Here is an 18,175-nt window from a genome sequence, read left to right as displayed (position 1 = left end):
CCGTGTATTTTGTACAGTACGTTATTGTAGTTTACTTTGCAAAAAATGTGACTTATCGAAACTGTACGTCAATACCTTGAAATTTTAAATGTTCAAATCGGATTTGAATATTTCAAATTGGAGAAATTAAACAAAATTGTTTAACCTTTTCGATACTACGGGTGACTATAGTCGCTTATCATTGCACACTTGTTATACCTTACAGATGTAGTTACCCCTCAAAATGTTGCATTGCTTCACGAGTTTAGTCGAACTTTTTGACCATTTTCTAATTTCAGACTTCCCAAATTTTAGGAAAATCGCACTGAGGTCTAATTAATCGTCAGCATTGCAGACCTTCATCGCGATTGATTAAGTGACCCAAAGGCTGGATAGTTTTTTTGGGGTCCTGTCTCTCGAGGGTGGTAGAAAGTAATGACGCAAAAAATTGAGGGAGTTCTGACCAAAGGCAGGTTAGAAATGCGAGAAAAAGTCTATGGAATTGTCAAGAAGAGGCTATAAAGAAGCAAATGTGAGGTATTAGGAATCAACTTGCTGAAATGGCGCGATTCTCTTGTTAATTGCCACCAAATCACATGTAAATTTAAATAGGACTCGTTTATATCTCTTGAAAATTTGCCCTTTCAAATGCTTCATGTATTCGAGTCAATTGGTCATTTTCCCTAATAAATAAATACGAACGTATGTCCCATTTTTAAGTGTTTCATGAACGAATTAAATGTTATCTATTAATTTGAAAAGCTAAGCGCTATTTGGTAACCGAAGAAAAAATGTTACGAAACCACTATTGACATTTGCCAATTTCCGCGAGGCCGTGTACAGGATTGATACGACCAATGAAATAGTGTCGAGACGAAATAAATCTTAAGAGATATTGACGGAATTGTTACGGGATGATAAAAACAGGTGAAATGAGAGATGTTCAGGGGGATAAACTTGGGGAAATAAATAAGAGGCTTCGTAAAAAAGAGCTCTTTTATGTGTTCATCCGATGGTGTATGTATGGACCAACCTGAATGTTTTATTACTCGGCAATTGAAATCGAGAGCTAAATGAAGAATATCGAGAATCGAGCACCGCCTCTCCGAGTTGAATTTCCCTTATTTTCGAGGGATCATGTCAGAGGTCAATTAATCGCAAGTATTGCCGGCGATGGTCACGATTGATAGGACGACTTGGAGATCGAATAGTTTTTCCGATACTCGATCCTGGGAGAACGAGGAAAAGCAATGACGGAGAAAACCGAGAGAAGTCTGCCGGGTCGGCGGTGTAGGACAAAGGAGCAAGAAAAAGTCAATCGAGTTGTCAAGAAGGAAGGAAAAGAAAGAAGGAATTTGAGACTTTTGAGAGCCGAGCAACGCCGAGCCATCGCAATCCTTCGCGATTACAAAAGAAATCTTTCTCGAGAAAGAGCCCTTTTGATATATATCCTCGAAAAGTTCTTTGACTGGAAGACTCCAATTTCACGAGCCACTATTTACGCGGATGAAATGACGGAAACAGAAATAAGTACTGTCGAATTCAGCCAACCTTTCTCGTGCATTAATTGATACCCGATTTAGGGACACATTTGGATGTATTAAATGTTATACAATTTAACTAAAAAATATCCTCCCCCTATACGGTTTTTCGAAAAGAAAACTTCGGAGATCCTCAAGCTTTGGTCGTTGACCCATTTCCTAAATTTGCGTAAACTTTTAACAATTACTTCATGCAGTTTTTGGATAATATAAGTAGAGTTCTTAGAGATTTCTGGGGATTTCCTTTCTTTCCCTTGAAATCTCTTTAATTCAACTACAGAGATATTAAAGAAAGCTTATGAAAGAACAAAAGAAGAACTCTTGAACAGACTATCAAGGAGGAATGGAAATAGACTTCTTGTGGAAAGGATTCTCCGAATAAAAAAAAAGAGCAATATCGAGCTTTTATAATAATGCTCATTGATAAGAAAAGAAAGTTGCTTCCACTTTTTTACAGGCAATCGACGTGGCTGACAATCCACTCCCTAAGACCCCACTCGAGAAGCTTTGCTGTAATTGATTTTAAAATCCGGGATTTTTCTATTTCCTTTTTAATCCCCTTCGGTCGGTGCAACGAAATCATTTCGACCGAAGGACTCTGTCCAGGGGTTTGCACATTTCATTGGATTTATGCAAATTGAATGCCTTGTACATTCGCTTATTTACAGCCGTTCGCTTCAGAAAGAGCTTCGTAAAGCTCTTTCCAATGCACCATGAATCGAGGGCAAAAGTGTCTTGGTTACAATAGGGCATTAAAGAACTTTAACGCCCTTTCTCTTGGCGAATTGATGTTTCTCACTTAACACCGTTCGATCGATTCAGCCTAGTATAAAATGCATACTTTTCAACTAATTTATTAAGAAGTTGGATGGGGAAGTTACCTCAATTTGAACTCATATAATGATTTGACTACGCTGTGCCCATTTAATAATGTTAGTATTTATCATGCTTTTTTGATGCTACATTTACCTAAAGGGATTCAAATCCACTATCTAAACTTGATAACTCGATAAACCGCAAAACAAAAATTTGACTGCGAAAAGTTGCGTCTTTTTACCGGAGTGAAAGTTAATTATGTTAGTTAAATGTTTCAATTGTGGAATAAACCAGATATGACAAAAATATAACCGAGCTGAAATAAAGTTAAAATTAAAATTAAAAGGTTATTCATTAATTTAGTACATTCTAAAATAAATTTGAATCAAGGAGTTCTAAAATGAATATTCCATGATCAAATTCGCTACATTATTAATACACAGCTGATAGAAATAATGATTCCATTAAGTTGGTTAGTTATCGAAGACGTAAATTCTTCAATTATGAATTTAAGTATTAAAAATATATTTATTTAAATATGATAATTTGTTATCTTAAGCACATCGATGTGTGTTCCATTAAGAAGATACTCGAAGAATTTGTTGACCAGACAGTTATAGAATTCAAAGAAACAATATCTATGTCGGCACCGAACATGGATTCTTTTTGGAAACTTATCGATTTTTTGATAACCTACTTGATTGTTTTAATCATTTAAAGCTATTCAGATTTAATTTTTTCCACCGGCAATTGAATTAATCACGGACTTGCCGTATCAAAAAATTCTTTTAAAAACGGCTCAAAGATCCGAGAGAAACTCGAGAAACAGAGAGGGTGAATCCAGGAAGCAGGAGATAGAGTCGCTCGAAGTTATCGAATTGCAGGAAGAAGTGATAGGTCATCGGATGTATCGTAAGTGAAATAAGGATTGACAAGGTTATCGAACTGCGGAAGGCGGGAAGAGTGATTCCATTAGGGTGTAGGGAACCCAGAAAAGAGATCCCCTTTTATTGCAGACTGCTATAGCTTTAAGTTTTGCACTATATACGGACTCTAGTAAACTATGCTCAGACAGGGTAGAACTTGCATTTTTTTTTCGTTTACCACAACTTTTAAGAAAATAAGATCGACAAACGTTTAATAATAATGCGAATGAAGTCGAAATAGCTCCTAACAGAAATCGACTAAGGTCGATTGCACACATGCCGGCAAAACCGGCACCGACTTTTCTGCCAAAAACAATGTAACTTTCATTTATTTACAGTATTACTATAGGAAACAACCGATGCTCGGCACCGGTTTTGCCAGTTGGGTTCAAACGGCGTAATTTATTATATTTTTTTCCATGGTGTGGTCAGAATTGACGTGCTTCTATGCAGTAAATTCGAGCCTGAACATTATCAACGCTACTGATTTGTTATAGGTATATCGATTACATATCAATTTTTTTTTTATTCACTAAATCGAATACTTTTTTCGAAAAGCAATGACATGTACTTACCGTGGAACTATTTTGTCGTTCCTGATTGTATTGAAAAATGCATAATCTAAAGTGAAAATAAATCAGTCGACAGGAGGAATAACACGTATTCTCCTTAAATTCTTCAAGCTCCTGCAGCGTCGAGCAGATATAGTCAGCAAAGAAGAACTTTGTTCGCGACAACTTGGAAGTAAATTGTTTCTCAATTAACGAACACGTTTATGCTGGACCGGGTTATAAATTCCGGGAATTATTTTTCATTTGCCAAGTATTGGGCAAACTTAACTTTCGACGTTTCGGCATATTATTGCATGGACCGAACTTGGCAACTTTTCCGAGCTGAATCTACTGTAAACATTTTTTAGGAATTTTTAGAAAGGCTAGCATTTTACTTAACCTTTAAGTAAGAATGACAAGTGGCGAATAATGGCTCGGGAGAGATTCGAGTAGAAGGATATCGTCGCAGAAGGAAATAGGGGACCTTTTTAAGACGTTGTTAGAGACAAATCGACATATTCCTCAAGCGTAGGGGTGGAGTCGAACACAGGGTGAAACTTTTCAACTCGCGTGGGATATAAATCAGGAAACCACCGGAACAAACGATAAAAAATGTCTAAAAGTATCTCCGCTTATGCGAGTCTCGAAACCGCAAAGAGGAATGCGGAGTTTTCTCCAAGTCATAGATTACAGGGTGGAAGGAACGATGGGAATCCAGGAGTTTCAATATTTTTCGAAACGCGGACAACTGCCAAGTGAAGGAAACGAAAAAGCAGTTTCGATTATTCGTTGTGAGCATGTTTGAATAAAATTATCGTTGGGATGAAAATGGCAAATTCTGCCCGAAGGGTCGTAACCATAACTCGCGAGTCCAATTTAACATCGAGAAGATATGCAGAAAATGCGGTAGCAATAATACTATCTGATTATCTCGTGAATAATTATAAAGTCGCAAAATTGTCAAAAATACCCGAGAAAAAGAAGTTGATCGACTTAAAGGAATATGCATTGCAACCACAAAATCCTGCGATCAGATACGTCCAAAGGAATGTCAGCTTGAGTAAACAATGTAATTTTTCTTCTCAATCAAATAATTGTTTCTCGCAATTTTATATGATTCAAGCAACAATATATACGTCAACGTTGAAATGTGTTACTTTATCTCCGGTTAAAAGGCAGAGTATAGAATTTTGGTAACTGAGTATTTCGAATTTTTTAATTAGTTTGCGTTCTGTGTTGTACTCGGTAACAGTTTTTCCAAAGAATTCATATAGATAGTTAGATAATAATAGCAATCCATCAATTACTGTCAACGTTAATATTTTATAGCATGATTAATTGAAATTCGATTTTTTCGAGCACGAACTTTAGTGCAAAGAAAGGTTATCGTACATTTCCCATTCACTTTCCCACGGTATGATATCTCGGTTGGTCTTGTCTCATCCAATATATTTTCAAAACAAATCCTTCTTTTCGATCCAATCCCTTGTGGTAATACCTATTGGATGGTGGAAATCGTTAAAAAAAATTATATCTGCCCGCAAAGCGGGAAAAAAAGGAAAAAGAAGAGTAAAACGAAGAATAAAGGCGAAGGGAGGAGCAATCAAACGGTCAGGATTGGACGTGGAGTTGAAAGAAATCGAAGAGTGGAAATAAAAGGGGCTCAAGAAGGTGGTTTCGAAGAAAGTGCGCGACTTCTAAAGTGGTGCAAATCCACCCCTAAGTTGGCAGATCAGAGTCTGAACCTCTTGAATTTATTCACCGTGGAATGAGAGGGCTGCGTCGGTGCGTTCCGCCCTTAGGTCGAACCTTTGTACGGTTGTTGGTGCTTTGGCGCAGAACTTTGTTGGAAATCGAGAGAAAATCAAACACGCTATTGGCTGTGGCGGAGAGGTCCGTTCTATCAGCGAAGTCTCTGTGCGGAAGCATCCTTGGTTAAATGGATCTAGGATTACTTGGAATTCGTATAAGGATCTTAAATTACATAGGATTTGTATAATGCTACTGAATTACGTGGAACTCGTAGAAGGATTTTGAAAATGTCTAGAATATCGATCCATGGATGGTTAGAATGAGTGCGGTGTAATGGTTCTCCCGTTACTCGACTTTCACGATTAGTAGCTTTGTATAAAATTAAGGAACAAAAAAAAGAAAAACAAGGTGAAAAGGGAAAGTGAAGATGTAACGTTTAAATTTGTTTAATCAAGATATAAAAGAGCAAGATACGAGTATGAAACTCTTGGCAGAGATGATCATCTAGAAGAGAAGAGGTAAGTACCTGCCAGGAAGATAATTCACGACTTCGAGACTCGTGTAGATGGATTCGAGTCTTCAAAGGCTGGTGTATCATAGATCGCATTTATCGATCTTGCACGGCGAGCAATATAGTGCTATGTAGATGAATTTTATCCATAAACTGAACCTTTGCGCAATGACTGCGTTTTTAGTACAGAACTTTGACAGAAATGCGGGGAAAACCTTATTAATTCTATCAGAGAAATCCATTCTTTCGATTAAGATTCTACGTGGAAGTATTAAAGGTTCCAGACGGAGTTCTAAATTCTAAATATACTGGACGACATAAACGATACGTTGAATATTATACGTCGAATATAAAGGGAATCGAAGATTTTATTAAAACAAAGCACAAAGAACGACATACTTGGAAGGATCACGTTAGAGGCAACTATCTAGAGAAAGACCAAAGGCAGCTATCCGTCAAGAAGATGGTTCACGACCATGAAATATGTACAGATAGATCCGAGACTACGAAGATCAGCTGACTATAAATCGTACTTCCTGATCCTATTCAACGAACGATATAGAGTCACGATATTGCATTCCGTGTTTACATCGATGGAAAGTACTAGGATTCTAGTTGAAAGTCTTAATGAGATTGTGGAATGAACTTCACTAGTTCTACCAGCGAGGTTCATCTTTTAATCAAGGTTTTGCGTGGGAACGTCATGGGTTCTACCCAAAGAATTAAGTTTGTACTCACACTTCGCTTACAATTAGGGCGTTAAAAGGTATCTTCAGCCATTTAAAGACTACAGATAGAAGACGTCTTTTAACGTTAAAACTGAGGTATAGATACGGACCCTAGACTTAAACATATCCGATGAGTACCGAAACAATGGGCTCTATCTCTCGTTTCCCACATCCGAGCAAGAGGTGTCTGCAAAACGACGAGACTTAAATGAAAGAAGAACCAGACCGAGGAAGAGAAACGAAACAACGTTGAAGACGTAGCGTTGGATAACTGGAGTAGAGCGAGGCATAGAGACCTAAATACTTAGACGAATTGCGTTGCAGACCATTATCCATCGAAAAACGAAAGACAGTTTCCCGAATTTCCGATCTTGAAATGTGTGCAGATGGACACGGGTCTGTCAAGATCAGCTGATCATAAATTGAACCTCCCGATCCTGCGCAACGAGCACTACAGGGTCACGATAGGGCATTCCGTCGTTACATCGAATCCTTGCCCGAGTACCAGGGTTTTAGCCCAGAGCCATGATCGAATTGCAGAGAAAACCTCGTTGGTTCTCCCAATGAGGTCCGTTCTCTTCCGATCAAGGTTCTGCGGGGGAACGTCGCCGGTCTACCCAAAGACCTCGACTTTAACCTGTACGTCGAGTACCGAAAGAGAGAGCACCCCGACCTCTCGTTTTCCACATACGGGACTAAGACGTGTCCGCAAGACGAGGAGACTCTAAAGATAGGAGAAACAGAACGAGAGAAAGAGAAACGAAGACATAGCGTTGAGACTTGATTAGAGCGAGGCATAGAGAGCGAGACGAGAGGCACACGTAGGAGAACCGCGAAGACGAGGGAGCAGCCGTCCCTCCCCTGGGCCGCTCCAGGTCGGCAGATCGCAGGCTGTACCTCTTGATCTTGCGCAGCGAGGAATAGAGCGCCATGACGGCGCGAACGTTACTCCACTTTTGGGAGCCGCGCGTACTACGGGGTCTTCTGGCCGCGGCGATGACCTCGGCGTCGAGGCCGATGCTGTCCAGGGAGTTCGAGGTCGCCGGGCTCCCGGCGGGGCCGTCGCCGAAGGGTTTCCCGAGGGAACCTTGGCGCTGGCACCCTCTCGGTGACCTGCGGAGAACACAAGGGAACCGCTCTCTGTCCGTCTGTCCATCTCTCGGCGAAGCGCTTACCCGCTCGTCCTCGGCCACGCTCGTGTATCCGTGGGTACCCGCCGACCTCTTCGTCTATCTCTTTGTTTATGTCTTAAGTAAAATGGTCCCGAGCCCCGTGGAAGGCTGACTAGGAAGTCCCAGGTGGTATCTGGACTCTAGCTGGGACTTCCGCGTTCGGAGTTCCCGGCCATAGCCAGAATTGGTTAAAATTTGGTCGTGCATCCAAGACAGTTTTTCCTGGTTAACGTTGAGCTAAGACCCAGTCAGGATTTAAACTTGCCATCCCAGATCATTTTACTAGGCATTCCCCGTCAGCGACTAGCTAGGGTCTACTTAAAATTTAATTAATGTAATTTTGTCCGATTCTTTAGGATGTCCTAGCTAGACCCGCCGTAGAAAAGGGTGATATTTCAATTGAGGCCCTACATTGGTAAACTGGCATCCTGGCTAGGCGAATTTGGGGGACAACCCTAGAAATCGGGATGTACAGAGTCTTGGACAACGGTAGAGTTTAATCGATCTTAATTGGATGTTTGTCGACCAAGAAGTACCGTTCGTCACGAGTGAACCTCCGGAGATTCATCGGAAGATGTGTTATGGTTGTGGGTCGCATTGTTCCTCCTGGTAAAATTGTCATCGCGTACATAGTACATGTAATTGAAATAATTTGTAAGGGTATTGTTAGTTTTAGGTATTGATTTGTTGAGAAACGTTTATCCCTGATGTAGGTGGAATATGGAGCATTTGGAGTAATTCCGTTTGTACCAGGACGAGAATTGCTCCTAAGGGAGTTGACTCCTAATTATACCTAAACGTTCTGATTGTGCAGGTGTACAGAGAGAACCAGACAAGTTATATGTTGTACCCACTAATTGCAACTCTACTATGAAGACCTTGTTATCCTTAAATGTCTAGATTTCTCAGGACGAAGTCCTAAAGCTTGAATGAATTATACCTTAATATTAAACTACTGATAAGAAGATCATCACCGCAATCTTACTTCAGTTTTGATAATCTACCAAATTTTGTAATATTTTTCCAGAGGTTCACTTGCGACGGGCGTCATTGTTACATATTTTCCATATTTCGGAACTATAAAAGTGTTATTTGAACAATCTATCCATGTATCGGCCCATTACCAGGAATAGGCTGTATTCCTGTCAGTGATTTGGAGTACTCGTAACACGTTATTGAGTACGCAGAGTGTACTGTCTCAATCAATTGTACATATGCGTGTCATTTTAGACGGCTTCGTCGGGAAATTAGGTGAAACGCTTGTTGGTAATCAATCGAGTGTTGCGAGTATACCGTATAATAACTCTAATTTGGTAAAGAAGTATAGGATAATAATGTCAACTGGGTTTACTTAGAAAATCTCAATTGATTACAAATAAAATATATTTTAATTTCCCTTAGTGAACGCGTAAAAAATTCTTTACGCCCTTCCCTATTTAAAAATACAACAATTTTTAATCTAAAAACGATTCTTATGTCACTCTTTAAAGTCAAAGAAACACAACAATCGTGCTGTGAAACTTACCGTAAATTCAATTTGAATTGTGCAAATTGAAGTGCCGTTCATTAAAGCATTGAAAAATCACAAGTGGCATATATAACAGGGTACATTGGGGAGTAACAATAATCTTTGATAGTTATCTTTAACTCCTACCTGGATAAGTGCAACTTTAATTACGGAAACAAGGCCGGAAGAGAGGATTTGCTAAAATTATTATTACAGTCCATTGTACAAGTGCAATTTATTGCCAGTGCGGAGTGAAGCAGCAGTAAGTTATTATGCATTGGCCCTGTGTCATGATTTAAATGTTTACTCTTGGTTTGTTGGAACTGGCTTGTTGAACGAGTATTATACCATGAAGGGTGAATTTTTAAACGAAGTCAATGAATTACGAACACGAATAAATCATTTAATGAGTGTAAACCCTCCTTGGCACAGATATGCCACTGGAGTCATATTTTAATGAAATCGATGTGCGATATCTACAGCACTCATAGGCACACTTTCAAAGATTTATCGTAGTTGGATAATTTCATTAGCATTGCTAAATGTACGTGTGTAAATTATGCAATTGTATATATTTCATACAAAAGAAGCAAAACTCCGAACGTTTGTCAAAACTTGGACAGCTCTTAGTAGGATTAATTCTTGACATAAATTGTCTGTTATCTGTAATTCTTTCGAAAAGTTAAAATATGGGCCTCAATCATCTTTCCGAATCTTCCATCTCTCATTACCTACATTATCTTACGGGCCAATTGAGGTGAACCGAAACCCCCCTCAAATTAGTCGATTCGAATAAGACACTTTTTTGTAAGGGTATTGGATCGAACCGTCTGAAACTTTGACACATGATTCGTGGACACTTAGGAATTATTCTGACACTGAAAATTTGGATTTTTGAAAAAAAAGTTTGTTAACTTAGTCCAAATCAGAACCAAAATGGCATCGAGCTCTCATATTTTGATCAATAAACAATTATTAAACGCTCTAATATGAGAAACGAAAGTGTCAGGATAATTGTACGACAATTTAGAACACTCTGGTAATCGATAAACTCGCATTTGAACGGGATAAAGGCAAAAAAAGTGTCTTGAGCGCTACTATGCTGAAACGATGATATATGAAATCTTGGAGTAAAAATTTAGGTGACACGGAAATCACAGATGACATAGGGTGTCACTCTGCAGTCAATTAGGTCCTCAGAAACCATGAATCCAGAGGATTTCTGGAGTTTTACATAGATTTCTTTATAATTATTGTACGAAAACGTGGTGGAGTATGCCATTTAGTACAATACCCAACATAATTCGACACAGCTGTCAATATAAAAACGAACGTCGGCAACGTAGGCATTTAGAAAAATCTTTTTTACCGACGTCGATCAAGTTCCTCGACGTGTTTCACTTCACCTTAAATGCCTTATTCTGTTTATTTTCTGTACTAAATGGCAAGGCAATAAATACATATCAATGTTAAAAGTCCTAGTCGACATGTCGAAATCCTTCTGGTTTTACTCAGTTCACTCTGTCATGAAATACTTTACACTCGCGGAATGGAGTAGGAAATTTCTCCACATTATGGCGGGGCACTGTACCTTCCTATGAAGCGGCAGAAGTTCACTTAACTTCTGCCATGAACCTTCAGGGCTTCGGTTGTGGTTCTGGCGAGTTTACTAGTTTCTCGCACCTACGATGGGACGATCTTCGTGCCTGAACTGAACTTAACCTACGATCACTCTAATTCTGAAGGAAGTTTGCCGGGGCGTGTTGTAACGCCGCGCACACTCGAAAGACAAGTTTCCTTGTTTCCCTGTTTCCACCGTCTCAACGGCGTATAGATAACTTGTTTTCAAGTTCTGTTTCGACTGTTTCGACATTATTCAGAAATTTCAATGGATACGCAACCCGTATTATTGCCTAAAGTTTTGTTGGAACTCGAATAAGCGCACAGATTCCACGGGATCCTACCAAAGACTGCGAAAGCTTAATGCACTTAACTGCAAATGTTGCAATACACGCACTGATAATTAAAATCGAGCCACCTCTACGAAATCAATCGGAATTTATCATCGGAAAATATTTTCAGTTTTAAATATCCCACGAATTGAATTAAATTTGTTTTTCTTTCAATTACAATGAACGCGTTAAGGTAGACGGAGCGAAGAAATGGAGATAACTAATCTCTTCTTTCGAGAATGCAAGTGATAAATGAATTCAGACGAAATAGAGAAACTGTACCTCGTTTCCGCTGTTCTTTTTTATGCATTGTTCTTCATTCTTGTTTTTCGCAAGAAATGCCGGGGGGAAAATATAAATGGTTGAGAGAAAGAGACAACCCTTTTCAGCAGATGTTAATGTTAAATGTCATGTAGGTGTTCAATATCCGTCACTTAGTTGTACTATAGTTTCAACGGTGGCAATAAATCTCTAAAGGATTTCCCACTTCCGCGTCATCTTGATCGCTCTAAAGATTTTCCTCCAGAGTAAGGCAATAAAACCGTAATTCCGTGCGAGATTTGACGTAGTTAAAAGCAGATTTTCGAGACAAACGAGGCACGATGAACGAGGCAGACGGAAAGCTAACCTTTCGAACTAGACCAGCGAAGTAATTGCAAAGTTTTACGGGACGCGATTTCATTAAACGCAATTTCATACACCAGCTGTCTCGCATCTCCGGCCATAATGGCCGCACCCCGAGGCGTAAAAAAGTCGGCCTATAGGCCGTCGAAAAAGTCGAGTCTTTCCCAAAATAATGGGTCGACGAAAAGTGCGGAAACATTTTTCGCGAGACCGGAAATGGGATCTGAATGTCCGACGAGAACGTGGAACGGAGGAAAGCTCGGGAAATAAATTGAACAACTTTTGACGAGGCGTCGAATGCGTTCCCGTTGACCCAGGTACGCGGCGCGTCATGTGACGCGCGTCACGCGTAAGTGTCAAGCGTCGCGTCATGCGCCATCCTGTCAACCGTCATTACCATACCATCAAGTTATGCCGCTTCTCGACGAACCTAGCCGAGCTTTCTTCCCTTCGCAAATGGATAATTTCCCCTCGGTCTGACACGACGAGCATTGCAGAGCTTTAAGGTGAAATGAAACCCCCTTCAAATCAGTCGATTTGAATACAACACTTTTTTTAAGGGTATTAGACCAAACTGTCCGAAACTTTGACACATGACTCGTGATCATCTAAGAATTGTCCTGACACAATCAAAATTTGGATTTTTGGAAAAGATTTTTTACCTTAGCGCAGACCAGAACTAAAATGGCGTCGAGCTCTCATATTTCGATCCATATACAATTATCGGAGGCTCTGATATGAGAAACAAAAGGGCCAGGACAATTTTACGACAATTTAGAACACTCTGGTAATTGATAAACTCGTATTTGAACGTGATAAAGGCAAAAAAGTGTTTTATGCGCTTCTGTGCTAAAACGATGGAAATACGAGGTCTCGGAGTGAAAATTTAATTGACCTGGAAATCACAGATGGCGCAGGGGGTCCTTCTGCAGTCAGTTAGGGTCTCCGAAATCATGAATCCGGGGGATTTCTGCAGTTTTTCTTCGATTTCTTTATAATTATTGTACGAAAACGACAGGTGGAGTATGCCATTGAGTACGATACCCAATATAATTCGACACAGCTGTCAGTATAAAAACGAACGTCAGAAACGTAGGTATTTAAAAAAATCTTTTTTATTGACATCGATCAAATTCCTCGATGTATTTCACTTCACCTTAAGCATTGCGAATGGTTCCCGGTTCCGTTCGTTTCGCGTCGTACAGAAATACGTATTTTCTTTTAAACTGATTTTCATTTTATAAGTGAAAATAACATAAATATAATAGATTATATCCTTAATCGATTATTTCCCTTTGGTTAGATATGCGGTTCTGATTATTGTCAACGGGTTCAGGTTCTCAATTCTGTTTCCTTATATCATACAAAGCTGTGTCATTTATTATGTTCGATTTCACTTCGTAAATATGAAATTAAATAAACGAACAGATTATATCCGGCACGTTCGGCGGTTTTGTGCATTCGAGCGCAATTGTAATTTGCTGCGGCAGCGATCGTGTACATTCGCTCGCATGAAAATCGCGTACGCGTAATGAAGGTATTATGCGAATCAATATATCGACTGTCAAAAACTAATTGTTCTATGGTGAATTAAACACGTCTAACTGATTATATAGGTGGGTATAACGTAACGTGTCATTATGAAAATTCACGCAATTGGAATTTAAATCTCACTCTGGGAAAGATTTCAGCTTAAATTACATTTCGGTTTCAAAGTAACGGCCACCGTTACAATTTTTAATGCATATGGTTCAACATTGAAATAGCCTCGTGTCTTGACTTTGAGATTCATAGTCAACGTTTTCAAAAACTTTGCCTCGGCGTCATATGTTAACAATTGGATTTACATGCCAAACGTGAGTGCGTGCAGACCCTCGTTTACGTTTCCGGTAACGACGTTCAATTAATTCACAATTCGGAAATGGTCTTCCTTCAAAATATTTAGACGCAATTGTTTTTAGTATCAGGGGAAGTTATATTTTTTCCGAAACTTCGAACGAATCCATAAATCGTATGGATCCAATGCATTCCGTTCTCGCCGTCGTCCACTAATATATCATATTTATAGGCCTTCGATCGGTTTCCTCTTTAAACAGAAATTTGTCATCTTGGTGGATTAATGGCGTTCAAGACCGCCGGATGTGACGCACACGCGGTTATTCTTCAGTCTTTGGACATAATGGACGTCTCGGCACTTGTGGCCACCCTCCCGGAAGTGATAGATATGCGATCGCTCCTCAATTTCCGAAGAATGTGGACATTCGAATTCTCGAGGGTTATCACGTTCCTTATAAGTGACGTACCCACCCCTCTAGCTTAAGAAAATAATTGGAACCAAGTGAAATTTTATCTTCTGTATTTATTTTATCTCTATANCTATATATGATTATAAATTATTGAAACTAAACATGTCATTATTTTCAAGATATATTTCAGATATCTTCGAATGAAATCTACAAGAAATCTTAAAAAATTTGTCGCTTGAGATATTTAGTAAAGATTACAAAGAAGGTTCTGAAATATGCATCTCGAGACATTTAAATTCAATCAGATGATTCGACCGTTTCGGTGAAACTGCCTCGATAACTGTGATTACACGCCTAATTCTAAGTAAAGCAACGAAAACTTTCGGTTTATATAGAAAAGGACTGCATTTCTTTAAAATTGACTGTCTTGTACTTGCTGAGGGTTAAGCGAAGCATACTTTCTTGGTAACTCCTCGAAATATCTGGAAACTCTAAGGAAAATGACCTGTACTTTACTAGAAGTCATTGTCACTCTCAGATCATTAGACAAATTCGTCTTTCTGTAGAATTCATCGTTCTACAGTTAATTGGAGCGGAATGAGTCATGTTTTTGTTTGTGAAATCTTAAATATCGAAAGAATTGAAAGTACCTCACGTCTTCTTGCTCGATAGAATTCATGTTGGTTAAAGAATATACGCCCACAAACCCGATGTTCAAATTTAAAATTGCACGTAACCATATCTTATTTCCTCTCTTTATTTTCTACCTAGGTTGATAATAATTTACCCCATAATTCTGTAACGTTTGACAAGGTTAAATTATTGGAGGGCTCGTCATCGATACGTATTCTCCGCTAATGAATGTGATTAAATAACCCTTGTACGCGTACGCGCAAAAACGAGTTTCCCAACAAAGCGTGTCATCGCGTTGGCTTTCATTTGTTCCTGTTCGCGAGAACAGTTAAACATTGCACGGGCCTGAAGTGGTTTCAATTGTCGCAGTAACAATGGCAAATGTAGTTATTCTCCCCCGAGTTTTGCGGAAACGTGGCACGTTTGTCGGTAATCCTTTGACGAATTGCAATCGACATTCTTTTAACCCTTGCTCGGACACGATAGGACGTATCCCGATGACATATCGCGAGATATCGGTTTACTCGATGTACACGTTGTAATTTTTACACTTGTAACCGTTATCCATAACGAAACCTGTCAAAGTTTATGGCATGCAAGCTCCCCGCATTTACGTTATCGATACTCCAACTTCCGACTGATATATTCGACATAAAAGCTCGGCTACAAGACAAACGGTGGAGTAAAACGTTTATGTTGTTCTTGCCTTGTATTCTTCAAGAACTTGTAGCACACGTGAGATGGGGCGGGTGAGAAACTAGAGCTTATCGTTTTGATTAAATTTAAGGAGCGACGAGAGTCTGAAGTTAATCCCTAGGAGCACAGAATAATTTCTAAATATTTTTTGTAATCTTTGATAAACATCTCAAGCGACAGATTTTTTAAGATGTCTNAAAATGTAATAGAAATATATTATGCTACTAGGGATGTTTCAGTTTAGGATCTTGGAGTTAATTAGAAAATTCATTTTTACCACGTAACGATGCAATTGGCTTCTCCTTGTTACGTTTCTTATTTGTTCAGCATAGTGCAGGTTTACAGTTTAATATAAAAGGTTGATGGATCGTAAACAAGGTTCCTCCGTGCAAGATGCAAAGCAGCATCAGGCTTTAAGGTAATAAGAGGTAAGCAGGAAATTCTGATTAAACCGTTCGCTAGCGAGATCGAGATTGCTTATTAAAAATCGAAAGCAGCTGCAGGCAGGGGCTGCAATAGCTACGATTAAATTCGTTACATTGTCGAATTATGATGGTCCGCATTGATTGAAAATAAATTTTGATGACAAACGTTAGAGGTTTTAATGAGTTCCATAATAAATATAAATATACCTCATATACTCGATTTACCAGTACTAGTCGTAATAATAACGTGTTTGTATGCCAACACGTAATTACCAGTTCCTGTATAAAATACGAATGAATTCTTATATGCATTACGTATTCCTAAGTAAAAGGTATCGTTGTGCAGGCTAACTATTTTACAAAGTACCTACTTCGGAGAAGTCTTAAAATGAAAAAAGATAACGTTCATAAATTAAATCGTGAGTAACGCGTAATGAAATTTCCAACTTTGGTTTACCAGACTCCAAGATACCTACATAAGCCACATATGTATTATGACAAATGAGGGTAAAAATTGTCCAGATATTGACAGAAAGTGAAAAAAGAATAATGCCGTAATATGTTCTCTGGTCTCCGTGACAGTATAAATATGGAACACTATTCGCGAGAAAATGTTTGAGGATCGTTGGACGACATAACCGACCATCGGCGAGGAGAACAGACCGAGCAAACGTTTCGTAATGGGTACATGAGCAAACGGCTCGGAATTGAGCTCGAGCAAATGGCATGGAAATGTTTTCAGAGCATCTTCAAATGCGAAGGGATTGTGTGAACGAGTACATACGTCGCTCCAAATCCGATCGATACAATAATTCGTTTGATCGTACGCGATCATTGAGCGAACCATTTCAAATTTATAAAACAAGAAAATAAAATAGTATACGTGGAATCACTATTTTCTGAATTTATATGAAATACTATTTATGTTAATTTTTAGACTTCCGGATTTTACCGATTGCAACTTTCGTTTGCACCTCAATTCTTGAGCTGAACAAATATAATTGTCATTGCTACGACAATAAAGTCACGGCTTTTCCATTAATTACTGTACCTTATTGTTGCAATATACCTGTATTTCGAGGAAAACAGTGATTGTTTTATTTTTGATATATATTTTACATTGTTTTGGTTATAATTTAAAATGTTACAATGAGACATCTTACGTGAAATCATATGGCTGACCATACAAGTGTTATAATCACTGATAATGTTATCCCTCCCGCTCATGAGATTGACTTGCATTAAAGAATGCAGCTATTTAAACGTACATTATTAAACAGTATTTAAACGTGACCATAAAGTTAACAAGGAACATTGAAGTTTCATAGTTTTGCTTTTTATTAGACTGGTTTATACATTATGATTTTATAAACTGAATGCCAATAAGTAAAGGATAAGATTTATAAGATATATTGTATATTGTACAAAGTAAATGATACATGTAAATAATTCTAGAATATGCATATTATTAAAAGTTCAGATTATTTTTCTCGAAAACATTAACGCGAGTTTACGTTTTATTTTTTTAATATCTGACGATACTGTAAACGACTAAACCTGAATAATTGGTTTCGAGGTTTTTTCCATTTGATGAATGCACCTTCCACAGGAAAGTTAATGTTTGTTTTTTTCATTCGTTGCAATTTTATTACCGTTTCATATTGGCCTGCTTTGGAGTCTGCAGACGACGGCGATGTTGAAATGAAAATAAACGTAATCGCGAATACTGGTGAAAAAAAAAGTATACTGTAAAAAGGAATAAGAGAAATTAAGGCTGCATTCTGGACAGGTTACAATTAGTTCATAGTTACCCTAACAAAGTAGCGTGCTTTGTAGGGCGAGCAAATTGAGTTTTCGCTCATTTTAGGTCCCAAGAGACAACCTTGTATTTTCCGAGGGGCTATTCAACCATTAACCCACGAGGCCACCTTACAGGATTTAACAATTGGTAGCCGTTAAAAAAATTACGTAATATTATCCACGAATCGCATTAATAGTTCGCATCAATTAATTCTGCAGAAATATAAATTTACCAGCTTTTTAAATAATTTCATTTAGCTTTCACGTCGAGAGGAATGTATGTAGATGCGCTTTTGAAAGGAATGGTCTCGAATTG

At 38.6% G+C, this 18,175-nt stretch overlaps 1 protein-coding gene across 1 annotated transcript in view; it reads right to left on the bottom strand.

Moving 5' to 3' along the window:
• Nucleotides 1-18,175, bottom strand: part of LOC105699152 — a 138,557-nt gene that overhangs the window by 33,839 nt on the left and 86,543 nt on the right. Inside the window, exon 3 of the mRNA XM_023434804.1 lies at nucleotides 7,702-7,917. Within this exon, the coding sequence (XP_023290572.1) occupies nucleotides 7,702-7,917 (216 nt within the window). The remainder of the gene's footprint in view (nucleotides 1-7,701; nucleotides 7,918-18,175) is intronic.

This window comes from Orussus abietinus, unplaced genomic scaffold (assembly GCF_000612105.2).
Source record: "Orussus abietinus isolate OABI.00-Male unplaced genomic scaffold, Oabi_2.0 scaffold66, whole genome shotgun sequence".
In the NCBI taxonomy this organism is placed as follows: domain Eukaryota; kingdom Metazoa; phylum Arthropoda; class Insecta; order Hymenoptera; family Orussidae; genus Orussus; species Orussus abietinus.
This window is presented reverse-complemented; position numbering and strand designations above follow the sequence as displayed.